The following is an 18,737-nucleotide window of genomic DNA, read 5'->3' as shown; positions in this document are numbered from 1 at the left end:
AATTTCATCGAGATCCATTGATCCATTTTGAAGATACCTTCTAACAAATATCCATCCATACATCTAAACTTTCGCATTTATAATTTTAGTGAGATAGTAGCACCTTAAAAGTTGCGGGTAAGCATGCTTAGTGGATAAATATAAAAGAAAACAAAAATTAATACATATTATATTTGAATATCTACTAGACCCTCTACTATGATGATGTGGATCATTTCAAATTTATCATTACAGAAATATTCATGGCATAAAATTAAATCAGGAAGATCCTCTGAGGAATATTGATAAATAACTATTTTCCAACAGCTATTACATCGTACACACAAATGAAGAACACAATGATCAATTAACACAACAGTTTATTTTATATACGGATTTTACGCGGTTAGTATTTAAGTTCCAATTTATGTCATAGTTAGGTATTGTTCTTTGTATAAATAAGTAAGCTAATTTAAACCTATTTTAAGTAAGCTAATTTAATTTAAACCATTTACTGCATTTTTTTATATTTTTATATAAGAGAAGGGGGCAAACGAGCAGCGGAAACACCAAGGTGTTCATCGACGCCCATGGACATCTGCAATACCAGAGGAATCGCAAATGCGTTGCCGGCCTTTGAGATGGTGATACGCCTGCTTCTTGAAGGAGCTTCATGTAGCAAACATTACATAGTTTATTTTGTTTCCATCTCAAATATAACATTCCAAGAGGGAACCTCGACGTATCAACTTTGACTTCATTGCTGTACAGTATTCCGTATCAGAGTGCTCCTTCATATCTCGGTTCGATCGATAGTTTGTCGGTAAGTTTTGTGTAGGATTTTACAATTTCTATAATCAAGTGATTTCGTTTGCCTCGGGTTTGTTGCTTGAAGGAGGCGTACTGTATTCACTGGGTTTAATGGGAAGAGATGCAAAGCTTAAAAATTTCTCGAGTTCCTCGAAGTTAGCATACGAAATGAGGCTGTACGTCTTTTCAAATATCTTAGCGATATCCCTTAGGTAGTTTCCTGCCTCCGCATCCATTTCCTACAGTACGACGAACATTGTGTTCTGCGCAGACTCGGTACAATGTTCAGAGCCGCCAAGATATTTGATATCATTAATAATATAGTTTACTCGATTAGCTCCTAAAAGCAATGAGTATTCAGGAATGTGAGGGTATAAAATAAAAATCGATTTAAAATTAAGAAATAAATTCTTACAAAATTTATTTTGAAATAAAAATACAATGAAGCTTTTTAAATTGACAATATTCATGAAACGTGATAAAGTTATGAGCATAATTTCAATTAGGAAGAATAATTTCACGCCGTCCGTTTTTCAAATACGAGTATAAACAATAATTAGGTTCTCGATAAATTATCCCCATACAAAAATCAGTCAGCGCATGTCAAAATTAATTTTTAATTATTAAAATTTCAAAATTTAAATTAAAATTTTAAAGAAATAAAATGGACTTCAAATGGAAGGCATAAACCTTATTTATTGTAAAAATAAAAATACCTAAAAGTGTATTATATCAAGAAAAATATTCATAAAATAATAATTTCAAATTGGAATCCACAAAACATCGAATAAATGTTAAATATTGTTATATATCTATTGTATTAAAAATGCAAAAAATTATCAAATGGAATTTATCATTATGTTGTGAGCACTTTACATCGCCACAGTATATTTTCTTATCAATATATTTATACAAACAACATTTTAACCTAGACTTTTAGTTTTTACAATTTAAAGAGATATTTTTACAACCCTGTATCCACTATACTTTACGACAATATTGTGTTCAGACAATGCAGCTTTTTGAATACGTAGACAACACAATTACATACAAAAGTGTCAAAATAAGATTTACATACAGAGATAGGCCCAAACAAAAAGCATATATATTTTTAATCAAAATTTAACCAAGTGTTATAAACTTATTTTATATTTTCAGATGTTAAATGTGAGAAATACGACTCATATTGAATTATTTTTTAAAAAAAATCTTGTTTAATTTTTAAACTAGTCAAAGATAGTTATTTAAAGTCTTTGTTGGTTTAAAATGTCAAATTATACACATTTTTGATGTCATTTAATCAAGACCATTATTAAAGTGGTAAGTGAAAGATAATGTAATGATTTGTTATAAAAAAATAATGTGCCTATCTGCGTATTAATTCTTTATTTATAAATAAATTACGTTACATGTCATGAAATGCGCAGATTAATTAACTGTATTACGAAACAATTGGAAGTTTTAACATAAATTTTTAAATATATCCCTTAAATATATATTGGAAGATTTTTAGTAACTAGGAATTTTGTGCTTCAGTTTGTTACATATATAAAAAAAATAATGTATAGTTGTACGTCCTACGTTAAATCGGGATGGGGACAAGCTAACTTTCCTTAGCTACGAATTACGTTGTGCGTTTTCACTTAGCTTTGACCGCCGCCTGTCGCTGCCTCAATGTCTTGTTTGTGTTTTGATCCACTTCGGGTAAATCAGAGTCATCAGTGGGGATCTTTTTAACTGTAAAAAGTTTTGTTTAAAAGTTTTATGTGTGTCTGTGTGTGTGTTTTTTTTTAATAAAAGATGAGCAAATCGAAATATTGATATTTGTATTAAAAGTACCTTTCTCCTTCTTAGGTTTCTCCTTCTTCTCTTTCTTGGGCTTACTCAGAGCCAGTTGGCGAGCTTCCTGCCTCTGCTTGATGGCCTCCGTGATAAAGTTAAACATTAAGAACACCTGAAAAATAAATCATACTATTTGCTAAAAGAATTTCTATTACTTACATTTAAAATAGATAATTAAACATTTGAAAGCAATTAGGATAACAATATAAACTTCCAACAAAGATTCCAAAACTTTTTTCTCATATTTATTGGTTTAAATGAACCCTGCAACTACATTTCTTCAACTTGTAAACTCTCCATCATCAGCCATACTATATTCTAGAACACCATATATTTCCTTTCAAACTTAATAAATATAATACATATACCTGGAATGAGACCAATACGGAGAGTGCGGCAACACGCACGAGGAACGGCGCGACGCCCGACAGCCCGTAGTAGAAAGTGAGCACGCCCAGCACCAGAGAGCACAGTCTCACAGTCACAAACACCGCACCATTTACCACGCTCAGGACTGTTACGTACACATGGTACATGTCACCAATTGACAACTTTGTCACTTTGTGATCAGTATTTTTTTACTTACAGAAAATCATCAAACGTTCAATGTAGTACAATGTAATGTATCATTTTTCAACAGTTAATTGTTAATAATTATAATTATTTCTCATATAAAATGTAATGTCAAAATGAATACATACATTTATCTAAGTAATCTTCACGTTCTCCTCTCAGGATGGTGTTGAGACGGTAGCTGTGAGCAATGAACTCGGCCAGGGAATGCAGCACCATGAGGCACACTCCAACACGTTGGAATCTAAAAGGATTTATAAATATTACAAAAACACAAAATTAACACTAATAAAATATGATTACAAAAATGTGTACAAAGATAGTCTACTACTTTCCACATAATTAACAAAAAATTTCAACATATAACATAATTACATAAGACATTCAAATTGTGTAATATGTAGATTAAGTAACATTATAAGTTGCATTATATTATTAAAAAAGCAATTACCAAATACAATATTGCAATTCTATGATAACCACTTTTAATATTTTGCAATAACTATTACCATTTTTTTAAGCTTCAAATAAATATAGCCTAAAACTAATTATTAATAAATATAGCCTATTTGTAAAAAAATTATAATTTTAATAAACCAATTCCAAAATGAAAACTGTTGAGAAAACTTACTTAAATCCGTATGCCACGGCAACAAAAGCAAAAGCAGCAGCAGCATGTCTGATGCGTCCGGCCCATTCATCTTTCTTAACCTTCTGGAAGTACAATTCAGGAATGGTGTGCACCCAGTATGCTGCTTGTACTACCCACCACAACTTCAAAAGGAAGCTCATCGGGTGATCAGGGTAACCTTAAATTAAAGAAGATTATAGCAAATACAATTAAAATTCATATAAAAAATTACATTGGTAAAAATTCTACAGTCCTATAACACATAAATTTAAAGCTTATTAAAACTCTTATATAATGTAATATTATGCTAGAATGTAGAAATAATATTTACCATCCCAAAGGTATGAAATGTTAAAGATAAATCCTTCACGAAGAATAGCATCGCCACCCCATAGCAGAGTTACGAGGTGAAACACAACCAATTGTCCAGACTCATTTAGTGCACTCAGCCTTGATTTAGAAAGATGATATTTCTTTGATATTTTCTAAAAAAAAAATACATTAAGTACAACCCTTTTTAATTTATTTTGATCACTAAAATAAGACTTCTATTAAGTTTTACATCTACTTACATCTAAGAAATACTCTTGCAGGATAGCATGCATTACTATGCACACTTGTGAGTAGAAAAATACTGCACAAATATCTTTCCAACCAGCTTCATACAAAAATGGTTCTCCCTTTGGCACATCCCTGGTTGGCTCAGTACCACTGACATTATGATGTAGACCGATAAATAAACTCGCAACAGGACTTGTCGACTGCAAAGCAACAAAATTAAATCTTTACACACTGTTCAAAAATTATTTTTTTAGCTTACGTGGCAACCCTTTAGCACTTACCTGGACCATCAGACCGACTAAGAAAACCATAACAACGCACGAAACGATATCGGCATGATTTTGAATTACAAATTCGTGGCTAAAAATCGGTGGGTTCTTGTTAGATTTTCTTCCAATTGCAGGCTTTACACCCATCGTTCTTGGTAATAACCTAAAACAATATCCGTATTGTGAATTTCACTTTAAATATCAATTGAACACAGGTTCTATAAACATCGAATCACTGATAAAACACTGCTTTTAACAATTTAATTGAAAATCCGTACCACTAGGCAGCCTCTTGCAGTTAATCAGAAATAAGAATAAAAAATTATTGACAGTAATTCAACTGACGTGACACTTTCACTTGCTACGCGGTGAAACGTCAACAACCTGAAATTGATGGTGATGTTTGTTGACGGCCGAGTTGGCACTTGGAACACCAAAACAGTGCTTTAATTAAAAATAACTTTTGATTTTAGAAATTGTGAAAATTTGTAGTTGATTGTAAATAATATTTTTACTTTAAAAAAAAGGTCATTGCAATTAGATGACCATAATTTTATATTTATCGTTATTTGGATGATCTAAAATTCTGTTTACAAAGCGGAAGTTAAGTTATATTTTTACTTTCCCTTACTTAATTATCTATGGTTAGAAACAGTTTAATAATCAAAACTTTTTCTAGACAAATAGTTTTAAAATAAAATGTAGTTAAATATAGGTATTTGCAAAAATGTTTAAAAAAATTGTAAAGTGAAGATTTAAATTAGAGCTGAACTGGCTTTCTTTTGCCACACTTTTATATCAAGTCTGTGTAATGTATGTATGGTAATCAAAGTTTTTCTTTATTTCTTTTAATTCATTATCTGTAATTAATTATTTTAATACTGATGATTTCGATCGTAATCGTCGTTTCAAAGGATAGTCTATCCAAGTCAAACTAAGTAAACAGAGGAACGTCAAAATTCATACTTTTTTAATTAATGTGTGAAATAAACAATATATATAGTTATGAGACAAAAAATGTTTTACGAGAAATATTTAAGAATTTCTTAATTTTGGAGTTAAGTGCAATATATCTAGACTAACCTGGTCCCATTCATATTTGTATTTAGATAAAAAAAAAAGCGAAACTTAAACAAACCATAGCTTTTCTGCTACAAAATGGATAAATTCAAATATTACTACTAAAATAAATTTTTCAAGCCTAATTTTTTTTGTATCTATTACCGTAGGTTTTCACTCTTGAAATGGTAGATGTTGATGATGAGTATGTATAGGTATATTCTGAGATTACCAAATCAACATTCACTGCTGAAACACTGTGCCAAAACGTGTGTATATTCCCTTTCAACATCCTTCAAAAAATTTAGTTAACGTCTAATATTCTATAATTGAGTCATCGAGATAGTCAATTTACGTGGTATTTGTGATAAAATAAAAAATCATACATAGCATTATCTCTTTATTGCAAATCCATGTTAATAAATATACTTTGGCAAAAAAAATCTTAGCGTTTATTATACAAAGGTCCTCATTGACATACTCTTTACATATAAATTATATTAAAATGCCTTTGATGATCCTTAAACTTTACTACTAGAGGCATTGGTTGTATTAAATTCTAAAAAGTCCTTGAGCAATGTCGTCCGCCGTTTTTCAGCGATGTCCATTTGGTTTTCTAAGTCCCCGCGATCAGTTGTCTCCGCTCTTTCGACCTTCCATGAGAGATTTTCTATTTCAGCTTCCAACTGAGCCTAGATATCAAAAGAAAATTGTTTAAAACTACAAGAATATAAATCACGCCCGTATAGGCCCGTAGCCCTTCATAAGTATTTTACCAATCTGAATCGTTAAAGTCTAATTATTTTATCTAAACTCTATCATTACAGAGTTTTTTCTATGTTTGATTAGAGTAGTGTTTATATTTACCTGTTGGTATTCAAAAAGTTCCTTCCTTGGTCCAACTTCCATATAATATGCAAAAGGGTATGTATATTGGAGTGTATACCGACACCTTTTCAACAAGCGTGCTGAGTCCCAAAGATATTGCCAGTCTATCCAGGTACCCTCTCCTGCCATTACCTAACAATCAATAATTTTTTACTGAGATGAGACAAGTGAAATATTAATAAAATATCAATAAAATACTAGCAGGCCGTATTTTTACGTTAATTTTGATTTAAAGTAATCTGGTTCATTATCAAATATTTACATAAGTTTTTTGGACAAAAAAATTGGTCTTAATAATTTAAATGATATGTACACTATGTACTTTTCCTTTACCTTTTGATTAATCCGAGTTTTTAAACTAGCTAAAGTTTGTTCTTCAAGTTTCAATGATCTAGCATGATTTTCCCATCTTTCATAATAATGTAAATATTTCTTAAGAGCTTCTCTAGCCTGAAATTGACAATAAAATCATAAATGATTAATAGTTCATTTGATAATAGGTACAGAAAAAATAAATGACTCATCAATTCATTTCTAAGAACACAAATAACGTAATTATAGCTTAGAAAAATTTTATTAAAGAAGAATAAAGCTGATGGCATTACAAAACCTCTTTGTATTTTTCTTTCATACATATTCTCTTTTTGAAATAAAGTACTATTTATAATATCAGATTTATTGATATAGTAAATCACAACAGGAATAAATAATATTTTCTCTAAAAAAGCCCCTAGACAAAGTAACCTAAAATAGTCATAAAACATATAGGAATATTCACAGGTGGGCACAGTTAATCGAAAAGTTAACTTCGTTAATCGTTAATTCGTTAATTAAAAAATTTACTTCGTTAATCGTTAAAGCGTTAAATTCTCGAAAATTTAACGCAAGTTAAAGTTAATCGTTAACAGTTAACCATACCAAAATTATACATACTAATTTCACACTTATGTGGCGACACTTGTTTAAAATAGTAATTTGACTATACATTCTATAACACATAAGTATTAGAGACAAGTATGAATGCATTATAGTATATTTCATTACGAGTGCAGAACGCCTGTCATTGCAAAGTGTTCCGACAAATGTCTACCCTCACCTTCGGCTCGGGTAGACATTTGTCGAAACACTTTGCAATGCAAAACTAACTAAAATGTTTGAAAAAAGGCGCCAACCGTAAAAGAATACGAACAGAGATTTTTTTTTTGTTTTCTTCACCCATTCTGGGTAGGCAAAGGGAACTATGCCCAAACAGCCAAGTCTTCAGTATTTTATCATTTTATTTGATATGAAATGAAAATGAAATTTAATGAGATTAAATAAAATGAAACCTAACCTGAATCAAATCACTAAATCTGATATTGTAACAAATTAGTAGCTTCTTTTTAGAAATATTTGCATGAATCATAAAAACTTCAATATTTTTTTTGTAAAAACTTCGTGGTGGTTTTTTCTTTTTAACAGACATTATTTTGAAAGTTGGGAAAGAGAACGCACGAGTTTGGAAAAGCTAAAGAATAAGCACGAGTAAAAAAGTTTTTTAATAAAGTTGCTCAAAAAGTGGCGTATTGCAGGAGAGAAGAGCGTTCGGGATGTGGGCTATTACATACTCATGCTTTTATATACTCGTAATGAAATATACTATTTCAAACCTTCTTTTGATTTTGTCCTGTTGGTCACGTCTTTGCTGAACGCTCTGACTTCGTCGCTTGAACTTCACATATATCAACTCATTCGTTCACCATTCAAGTCGCCGACACTCGCCCAACATAGCTAAACTTACGAGCGTGGCGTGATGCGTAATTTAAACAAAATGACAGCACGTCTCCAAGTTTCTAATTTAACGATTAACGGACTTTTATTAACGGAAGTTGAGTTTAACGGAAGTTAACAAAAGCGTTAACACTTTTTAAAGTTAACTTAAAAGTTAATCCGTTAAGCAAAATGTTAACTTCGTTAATTAACGATTAACGGATTAACGAGTTAATGCCCAGCTCTGGGAATATTTATTTCTATATGTTTTTACCTGATCTTATAGTGATATCTCTAAATGTATGTGACTAACTTACCTGTGCATGTTGGTTATCATTAATTAAATTAGGATCTTCCTTATAGCGACTGCATTCATAGTATTCAGAGCCATGAGACTTCCAATCCCCCAAGCATACCCAACAAAAATCATACCGGCAAGCACCACACTGCATATGATTACATCCCCCGTTCTTCTCAATACAAATTTGACATTTAGGACAGTCCTGTATATGAAAAGAAAACATATTGTGAAAAATACAAATTACTTCACTTTTAATAGTCTTTTGAAAAAAAGTGAACTTATTAGATGTCACCTCTATATGTATCTTATTTTTTCATAGAGATGACATGATCATAAGATTTGTTTAAAGTAAGCATAGGTGATATGCTTGTTGCCTTCTCCTACAACAAAGTGACAGAGTTGTGTTAAATTGAAATATAAGTTGTTTATAACCAATTTTATATTTGTACTAGCTGTCGCCCGCGACTCCGTCCGCGCGCAGTTAAAAAATGGGGGGGGGGGGGTATGAAAAATAGATGTTGGCCGATTCTCAGACTTACTGAATATGCTCACAAAATTTCCTGAAATCGGTCAAGCCGTTTCGGAGGAGTATGGCAACGAAAACTGTGACACGAGAATTTTATATATTAGATTACACACCTTTGTATGAGCACTAATATAATTAGCAGTCTCCGAGTCATCAGCACATTTTGTCAGCCACTTGCGTATGGTGGCACAGTCAGTGGGTGCATGATGTGGTGCTCCACACGTGAAGCACGTCAGTAACTCACAGCCTAAGCATTCAACACGACGAGCACCTTCTCGCGCAACAGCTTGATAAATCCACTGCAAATGCAAATTGAAATATTTTAATTAATAAGGTTATATCATGTTTTAAAAGCATAGCAAGCTATCGACGCTGGAAAGCATAAACACTGTAACCCTTGAAATCGCGAATATGTTTTTCACACATTAATAATTTCAACCATTATCAAACGATAATGATTTTATTATAGGTTAGCAAAAACTACACAACATTGCTAAATACCGCATGCTTGTAGGCAGGCGTATCAGCTCATGAGTTATGATTTTTTGGCTCTCCTGTAAAGTTCATACTTTTGGGGTTACAGCGTTTACGCTTTCCAGCGTTTATATAGACCCATGCAATTTAAAGAGTTACATTTGTGAAGCTATCTTATCACACACTTTTAACAGATAGGGTGAATTCTATCATTTTTTAAATACTATCCATTTGCAGATTTGTTTTATTTTTGTAAATTTTTTTTAATAAAATATTTGCAAACCTGACAATTTGGACCCGGACAAAATCTTAGTTGCGGGTGTGACTTCACATGGTCTTTAAACATGAATTGCTGGTAGCGCTCTCGCAGAGCTGGGTTTGTTACATGAGATAGAACAAAGTTCTCAGGAGCCAACACCTCACAATCTTGTGCCATACATTGTATAGTATTTGAAACACCTGGAAATAATTTTGACAATTATATAGTACATAGACATATTGATCCACTTATTCTATCAAAGATTACATCTCTTAAGAGATATCATAAGAAGTATTGCTTTATCACAACAAATAAATTGAACACACAATGAACTAAAGTATTTAAACTATATAATATGTTTCTAAGATCTGACTAGTATTATAAATGTGAATGTTTAGATGGATGGATGGATGTTTGTTAGAAGGTATCTCTTGAACAATTGCATGGCTCTTGAAATTTAGTATAGATGAAGAACACATAGGCTACTGCTATTTTTTAATTCTGCACAGATAGACTTACAGGCGACGGCTAGTGGTTTTATGCTAAACATATTTTGAAAACTACAATCAAATACAATAATAATGAGGACAGTATAATACCTTGCATTATTTGTACTTCAAAATGCATTGTCCAACATTCATTACAAAAGTAATGTCCACAAGCCAATGCGCTGTATTTATGAATAGGTGGTGAAGTAGCACATATGGCACACACTTTTATACTTGAGTAGACTTGAACTGAAGGAACTCTAGGCTTTACATGACTGTACATTAAGACTTCATTTGCATTCTCTTTGTATTTGTTAATAATATCTTGAGCATTCCATTGATATGCGTGTAGCATAACCTGAAATATTAAAGACTCTCCGTATTATCGAGTTTACAAAGGAATAGTATCCATTGTAATGGGAAATTTCATGATGTAAAAAAATACCTTAGCAAGTGAAGGTGTTATATGAAGGCTATTGCTAAGTAATTCAATAGACTCATTTAGCAGTTTTTCTACTTCTTCTACTTTTAAGCAAGAGAAAACAAAATATTCTGGGTCGGCTTTACTGCGATCCACAGTTTCCATGTCACAGTCGTCTTGTCCTCCGTAGTAATCGTAGTCGTCGCCATCGTTGTCCGAATATTCCATATCAGATTCCGCTGACATATTATCTATATTTATTATGTGGCTAGCTTGGAAAAGAAATGTGTCTCACCACATTTGGAACTAAATGCTTATAGAAAATAATCATAACAAGAAATCTGTATAATGTCTTCTATTCGTTCCACTATTTTCCATCAAATTAAAAAAATCAAAGAGCATAATATGAGCATAGATACTAGAAACAGGATAGATGTAGACAATATTTACCCAGATTATAACACCAACTTTCCGTCAATGTTTCCGGCAAACTTAATAATCGATTCATAAAGAAATCGATTTTTAAAACTAAAGTTCAAAACATCACTAAACCTATTTACCCTCTCATGTCAAATAAAGGTCACCTTGATAAGTTCACCTTCTCACGTACTTTATTTTATAAGCGGTTTTAAATTTTTTGTGGTGCGTATGTTATTTCTAAATTATTTAAATCCTCGTTAAAAACATGTTAAAATATTTTATAACAGTAGGGTGTTATAATTTTTGGATTTAAATGAAAATTGGTCAATATTAATCAATTAACATTACTTTTTCAGGTAATACTTTGTAATAAGAACTAAAAATGGATATAGCATCAACACAAAAATTTATTGAAAGAGGTGCCCATAAGGGCAAGGGCCTCGCTGTTTTTACCAGTGGTGGTGACTCTCAGGGCATGAATGCCGCAGTACGTTCGGTAGTACGAATGGGTATTTATTTAGGTTGTAAAGTTTATTTTATCCGCGAGGGCTATCAAGGAATGGTAGATGGTGGTGATAACATTGAAGAAGCCAACTGGTCATCTGTTAGCTCTATTATTCATAAAGGTGGCACTATAATTGGATCTGCACGCTGCATGGACTTCATGTGAGTGTTTGTTTTGTTTTCTATTTATAATCTTTAATTGCAATATATCTTCAGTTTATAGTACTATGAATAGTACTTTCTTTGTTTTAATGAAAGACATATGTTTTATGTTGCAACTACAGTTACAAATGGCGCAATACTATCTATGTTTAGAGTATCCAAACAATTGCTAATTATTTATGTTGGTATGATATCTGTATTTTCCATTATAGAATGGCATGATCCCGCTAACTTTAGGATTTGATAAAAAGTAAAATTTGGAAAATTTGTAAAGCCTTGGAATTGGAATTTTTTGTAATCATATAATTGTTAGGATAGACAATACAATATTTGAATCAAAATTCTTATTAACAGTCTTAGATTTAAAGGCATATATTTATTACAGCAAAAGAGAAGGCCGCCTGAAAGCTGCTTTTAATTTAGTGACACGTGGTATAACCAATTTGGTTGTCATTGGTGGTGATGGGTCCCTCACGGGAGCAAATCTTTTCCGTCAGGAGTGGTCTAGTTTACTGGATGAGTTACTAGCAAACAACAAAATTACTAAAGATCAAAGAGAGAAATATAAATACTTACACATTGCTGGCATGGTGAGATTTACCGTACTTTGCAATGAAAGTATGCTGTAACTGAATTTTTTAATAAGAAAGTACATTTATAATATTTTTTCTAGGTAGGTTCTATAGATAATGATTTCTGTGGTACAGATATGACAATAGGAACCGATTCTGCATTGCATCGTATTATTGAAGCTATTGATGCCATTGTGAGCACTGCATACTCACATCAAAGAACATTTATTATGGAAGTTATGGGAAGACATTGCGGGTAAGTTTTCATATTATTTTGATTTTGTAAAAAAAAGAAAAATATTGAACACATAAAAAAACAACATAAAATAATGAGTATGTATTGAAATAGATATCTGGCTATAGTAGCAGCCTTGGCATCAGAAGCAGATTTTGTGTTTATACCAGAGGCGCCACCTTCAGTTGACTGGAGGGATAAACTTTGCGATAAATTAGAACAGGCAAGCGATGCTAGTAAACAATGTACCCTTGTTTTTTTTTTGTTAGAAACACAGCTATTGGTTCCTTTCCTTGACTTACAAATCCTTTAGTTTTCTTGCAGTTTATACAGCACTTTGTACGGATGCTACTTATAGTTTTATTTGCGAAGACCCAGCGCCCCTCAATTGGGAAGTAAAGATGTGTACAAAGATAGCTGAGGCAAGAATATTTTTTTTTTGTATTTATGGGAGCAGGATCACTTTTTAAAGTTTCATTTCACTGTTCTAAATTTATGGCGTAATCTATAATGTTTGATGCATTTGTCAGTAGTCGAGTTGAGGTATGGAAATCAGTTTGATCTGTAAAATCTTCACCTCTACTTCACATTCACATCCTAATTGGGTTTCATATGCATGAACCATTATGTTCGGATGCTGCTTGTTGCAGTTATCTGGCATTAGTGGCTGCTCTGGCTTGCGAGGCAGACCAAGTATTTATCCCTGAGGACCCTGTTCCCAATAATTGGGTTGAAAAACTTTGCAAAAGATTACAGCAGGTATGCAGATTTAATTGAGTGGCACTGTGTAACTTGGTAACACACAATAGTATTTGGCAAATAATTGACAAGATTGATGGAATAACTTTATTCTTTTCTTCTTTGTACTCAGTTTTGGATTCAAAGCACTTTTATTAGCTTCTTATTTTGCTTAAATATTGGGTTTATGTGCTGCAGCTTTTGATTTATATAATTTTTCGAGCTTTTATTGTGTGTTAGCATTCAATGCTTCTTGGGTAATGTAGTTCCTTAATATCGCTTTTTTTCACTGGGTTTGATATAAACAGAATGGTAGCTCGTGTTTTTATACACTTTGATAGTAAAAATAAACCTATTTGAACGAAAAAACTCCGCATAAACAGCATGAATGTGCATGATACTTATTTTTAATGCTACATATATAATTAAATTGTTTAAACTTTCGTGAGACATAATAATTAATGAATTAAGAACGGCATCTCCAGATGGACCCCCGACGGGTCCGAAACTAGTCGGTGCCGTCACCGGACGATCACACGTGAGTTAAGCCGTTCTTAATTAATTAATTTCATATAAAATGTTTAATCAGTTCTTTTGTATTTATTTTACTAACGATTAAAGTGCTTAATGTAGTTATTCTAGTAGTAAATAGTATATGTAATATAATTGCGTTTAAATCACTTAGGAAAGAAAATCGGGACAGCGTCTTAATATTATAATAGTTGCGGAAGGTGCAATTGATCGTGAAGGAAAACCGATCACAGCCGAGCTTGTGAAGAAAGTTGTCGTGGAAAATCTTCAACAAGACACACGTATCACCGTACTGGGTCATGTACAGCGTGGTGGTTCACCATCTGCCTTTGACAGAATTTTGGTAAATAAAGCAGTATTAGTATTATTCATATAATTTGCATGTAGTTTATTCTACTAATCCGTAAAATTAATATAATTTTCTCCAGTGTCCAATATAAGATAAAAATAATAGACTGAAATTAGGTCTCCAATACGCACAAGTCTTCACACCTGTCTTCTGTGTGGTCGTGGTGTTTGGCCCATTCGTGCATCCAACAAATGTTGTTGCGGGCTCTACTATTGTTAAGATAGTATCCTATATAATTTATGTAATATACATAAACATAGTAGGCACTTATAACAGGGTTGTCGTATGGGAGCTGAAGCTGTTATGGCATTGATGGAAGCCACTCCTGAAACAGAGTCTTGTGTTGTTACTTTGGATGGTAATCAAGCTGTACGTCTACCTCTTATGGAATGTGTACGTCGAACTAAAGCCGTTTCTCAGGTATGCTAAGTCCTTACATTTTTAAGCATTTTCCATTTAACATTATCCACTTGATTTAATACAGGATACGTTATTATTATTATTTTTTTGTAGGCAATGGCAGATAAGAATTGGGATTTAGCGGTGCAATTGCGCGGGCGCAGTTTTGCACGCAACTTGGAAACATACAAGATGCTAACGCGTTTGAAACCTCCTAAGGGAGCGTTTGATGAATCTGGTAAACCATCCGTAAGTAGAAATTGAAAGTCACTAACTCTGTTATTATTTCATCAAATATTTAATATTTTTTAATAACAGACGAAACAAATACATCTAAGTCAAATTTTAAGTCAATTTGACACTAAAAATAGTGTTGTGACAAAGAATTTTTTATCGATTTTCGATGATCGATGAGTTTTAATCGATTAATCGCATCGGTTATGAGTTACTTACGAAAATATAATTCATGGAAAAACCAATAATTACGGTTGTATATATGTATTGCTTTGGCACTGGAAACTCGTTTTAAATAATTTTTCTATGTATTGTTATTGTTAGGAAGGTTACACTTTAGCCGTGATGCACGTTGGCGCGCCGGCGTGTGGTATGAACGCGGCCGTGCGCTCCTTTGTCCGGAACTGCATATATCGCGGTGACACCGTCCTGGGTATACATGATGGTATCGAAGGATTCATCAGTGGAAACATCGTGAAAATGGATTGGTACTTAATTTTTATTTTATCAAAAAAATAATAAATTAACAAACAATAACAGTTTAAGGTTTTCACAACTTTTTATAGGTAATGTAAAGTCTTTTAGTTCTGCTTTGATCGTTCTCTTTAATTGTCTAATTCTACTAAATGTTGACATTTAAATAAAAATAAGTTTCCTTTTTTGCATTTGTATTTAGGTCAGACGTAACCGGTTGGGTGGCTCAAGGAGGCGCCTTCTTAGGCACTAAGCGCACTCTACCCGGTGACAAAAAGGGGGAGATCGCTGCTCGAATCAAACAATTTAATATTCAAGGTCTTCTTATCATCGGTGGTTTCGAGGTATAATTTGAACAGTCAAATTGGTATAAAATAAATTTAAGGCAATGTGTTTACTTATTAATTTATAACTGTATTTCAGGCGTATCAAGCGGGTGTAGAGTTGTATGAATCGCGGTCGCAGTTCCCAGAGTTCTGTATCCCGTTGGTAGTGATACCTTCCACTATCAGCAACAACGTACCCGGCACCGACTTCTCTCTCGGTGCCGACACCGCTCTTAATGAAATCACAGAGATTTGCGATCGTATCCGTCAATCTGCTCAAGTTAGTACTTCGATGTGTAATCAATTTGATCATCATCATCAACCTGCCCATATACCTATGGAGATTCAGCATAGTATGTACTACTCCTCCATACATCTCTTTCAGCCGTCGTATCTGAATTTACCTCCTTCCACAATCCATCCATACTTTCTTTGGTCTAATCAATTTGATGATTTTTTCAATTTTATTTTTAGTATTTTCAATATGGAGTATATATTATTTTGGAGTATATTAATATATTATTTTAATATTTTTTCTGTGTAATTCATCCATTAATCTACTAACTGGTTACTAATATTGCATTTTATGATAAGTTAATATTCCGCATATTTATGATTCCAGGGAACCAAACGTCGTGTCTTCGTGATCGAGACTATGGGAGGCTATTGCGGGTACTTAGCGACTTTGGCTGGTATGTTTAAATGTTTAAATTAATTAACGATAAAATCAAATTATGACTTTATTTTCCAGAAACTCTAAAGATTTATCCTTAGAGTTTTACTAAGCATTTTATTTTTAAGGTTTGGCTGGCGGCGCAGACGCAGCCTATATCTATGAAGAGAAGTTCTCTATCAAGGACTTGCAACAAGACGTGTACCACATGGCGTCCAAAATGACCGGCGGTATCCAGCGCGGCCTCATCCTCCGCAATGAGAAGGCAAACGACAACTACAACACTGAGTTCATTTACCGCTTGTATTCTGAAGAGGGCAAAGGCCTATTTACTGCCAGGATGAATGTTCTTGGTAACTATATTTTTAAATCTTGTCCAATATAAAAAAACGAACTATTAAGGTCTTTACCGTTGAACCTTTTTGCTTAGGAGTAACAAGAAATTCATCAATCTGTGTTTAACATTGAATGAAAATATTCTAAAACTAGCTGTCACCCGCGATTCCGTCCGCGCGGAATTAAAAAAAAAAAAACGTAATAAAGCCTATATGTTTTTTCAGACTATGTGTGTGACTATCTGTGCCAAATTTCATCAAGATCCGTTGAGCCGTTCCGGAAATACCTTTAATCAAACGTCCATCCATCCATCTAAACATTTGCATTCATAATATTAGTAAGATTTTATCGATGTTTTACAACTGTAGAACTCCACTGCAGTGGACACTTAATGCCCAGTTTACATAATTCCAGTCCAGCACTCGGGTTCGCTCACTATACTGGAATAATGTAAACAGGGTATAATACATATTCCTTTCGTTCTCTTTGATAAAGCAGATACTACGTTATATATTAATACAAGTGTCACAGCAGTCGAAGTCTACAATAATGTTTAACAATTTGTCGTGCAGGTCACATGCAACAGGGAGGTTCCCCAACGCCGTTCGATCGTAACATGGGAACAAAGATGGCCGCCAAGTGCTTGCACTGGCTAGTAGAGAACATTCAGAAGGGGCCCACCAACACGGCTGATTCCGCTTGTTTGCTCGGAGTTGTTAAGCGACAATATAAATTCACACCCCTTGAAGATCTGAAAGCCCAAACTAATTTCGCGTAAGTATACTGTAGCCTAAAAAATATCTTCAAAAATACGAAAATATTTTTTTTTGCCTGACTGTTAGAATGGTAATGATTATCACGGGTTATAAATCAGTCAGGCTATAGGCTCTTTATATGAATTAATAGTAAACATATAATATTTGACTTTCAGACAGAGAATACCAAAGCAACAGTGGTGGATGAAACTTCGTCCTTTACTCCGTATATTGGCGAAGCACGACTCTACTTACGAAGAGGAAGGAATGTACATGACTGTTGAACAAGGAGAAATCGACTCCGAAAATGTCATATAACTTTTATTCACCCTTTAAAGAGATCTCCAACAGATATTATATAAATTTTTGAATTAATATTGCCATATATCTCGAAATTGCTAACATACCCATTTGGTAGGAAAATATATTATTAGCTAGTGATGTGCATTTTTGTAGTTTTTTGTATTGAGTTTAATAGTTATTAGTAGAAATTATTTTATTTTTATTAGTTTAAATACTCAGTGTAGTGAGTATAGTACTGCTTAGAATTATAGAAATTATAATATTATATAATTTTGGCCAATGATCATCTTCTAGATTTTGTCATTAATAACTTAAAAAAAAACATACGTTAAAATTTAATATACAATAAATCCCAGGACGTTTCTTTATGTAATATTGTTTAATTTTTGTATACGCCTTTTTAAGATTTAACGATTAAATAATGAATTGCTATTTAATTTTTTATCAACTTTTATATTATTTTTGATACAAGTATTGCAGAAGTATTAATTTCAATTTGTCCAGTTATTAATTATTCCATCCTAAACTTTCAAATTGTAAGTTTGCAGTATCTAGTCTAGCCCATCGTATAATTACTGTTATATTTGGTGTGTAAAAACAATGTTGTTTTACCCCTCTAAATGTTTCATGGTAATGTGTTTCAGTATTTTATGACATTATTTTAGCAATTGGTTTATAATGTTATAGTAATTTAGATTAATCAATGATTATACAAATAAAGACAAAATTTATAAATAGTTATATAAAGGTTTACCTCATATTATTATGTTTTATAATATTAAAATGAGCTTTATCAAAAATCAGTTGTTTTATTGATCTAAACTAAATTTAGAGTGAACACACTATTCGGGCTATAGTTCAACCACGATAATATTTCTGCAATTTAATGACATCAG

General features: G+C 32.6%; 3 protein-coding genes across 5 annotated transcripts; 1 reads left to right on the top strand and 2 right to left on the bottom strand.

Moving 5' to 3' along the window:
* Window positions 1-2,342: 2,342 nt before the first annotated feature.
* Window positions 2,343-5,075, bottom strand: LOC106708992 (translocating chain-associated membrane protein 1). The gene is made up of 9 exons (XM_014500626.2): window positions 4,944-5,075; window positions 4,678-4,828; window positions 4,408-4,596; window positions 4,167-4,320; window positions 3,836-4,013; window positions 3,333-3,448; window positions 3,000-3,145; window positions 2,629-2,743; window positions 2,343-2,526 (listed from the first exon to the last, which is right to left on the bottom strand). The coding sequence occupies exons 2-9, from the start codon at window positions 4,810-4,812 to the stop codon at window positions 2,429-2,431; spliced, it is 1,131 nt and encodes a 376-aa protein (XP_014356112.1). The 5' UTR covers window positions 4,813-4,828; window positions 4,944-5,075; the 3' UTR covers window positions 2,343-2,428.
* A 1,054-nt stretch (window positions 5,076-6,129) lies between these two features.
* LOC106708987 (potential E3 ubiquitin-protein ligase ariadne-2) lies at window positions 6,130-11,244 on the bottom strand. The gene is made up of 8 exons (XM_014500622.2): window positions 10,855-11,244; window positions 10,521-10,767; window positions 9,946-10,121; window positions 9,302-9,487; window positions 8,679-8,864; window positions 6,946-7,062; window positions 6,592-6,744; window positions 6,130-6,416 (listed from the first exon to the last, which is right to left on the bottom strand). Exons 1-8 carry the CDS (start codon window positions 11,074-11,076, stop codon window positions 6,246-6,248), a joined length of 1,458 nt encoding a protein of 485 aa, XP_014356108.2. The 5' UTR covers window positions 11,077-11,244; the 3' UTR covers window positions 6,130-6,245.
* Window positions 11,245-11,397: 153 nt separating this feature from the next.
* LOC106709078 (ATP-dependent 6-phosphofructokinase) lies at window positions 11,398-17,981 on the top strand. 3 transcript variants are annotated; one of them, XM_014500766.2, is made up of 15 exons: window positions 11,398-11,472; window positions 11,607-11,916; window positions 12,302-12,506; window positions 12,590-12,744; window positions 13,374-13,482; window positions 14,147-14,335; window positions 14,618-14,761; window positions 14,855-14,989; window positions 15,299-15,462; window positions 15,651-15,792; window positions 15,872-16,054; window positions 16,397-16,466; window positions 16,576-16,800; window positions 17,356-17,557; window positions 17,715-17,981. In XM_014500766.2, the coding sequence occupies exons 2-15, from the start codon at window positions 11,633-11,635 to the stop codon at window positions 17,854-17,856; spliced, it is 2,349 nt and encodes a 782-aa protein (XP_014356252.1). In that variant the 5' UTR covers window positions 11,398-11,472; window positions 11,607-11,632; the 3' UTR covers window positions 17,857-17,981. The 3 variants fall into 3 exon arrangements, with proteins under 3 accessions (XP_014356252.1, XP_014356253.1, XP_014356251.1); XM_014500767.2 differs by lacking the exon at window positions 13,374-13,482 and adding an exon at window positions 13,037-13,145; XM_014500765.2 differs by lacking the exon at window positions 13,374-13,482 and adding an exon at window positions 12,838-12,946.
* The last annotated feature ends 756 nt before the right edge of the window (window positions 17,982-18,737 follow it).

The sequence above is a fragment of the Papilio machaon genome, chromosome 2, assembly GCF_912999745.1.
Source record: "Papilio machaon chromosome 2, ilPapMach1.1, whole genome shotgun sequence".
Lineage (NCBI taxonomy): Eukaryota > Metazoa > Arthropoda > Insecta > Lepidoptera > Papilionidae > Papilio > Papilio machaon.
This window is presented reverse-complemented; position numbering and strand designations above follow the sequence as displayed.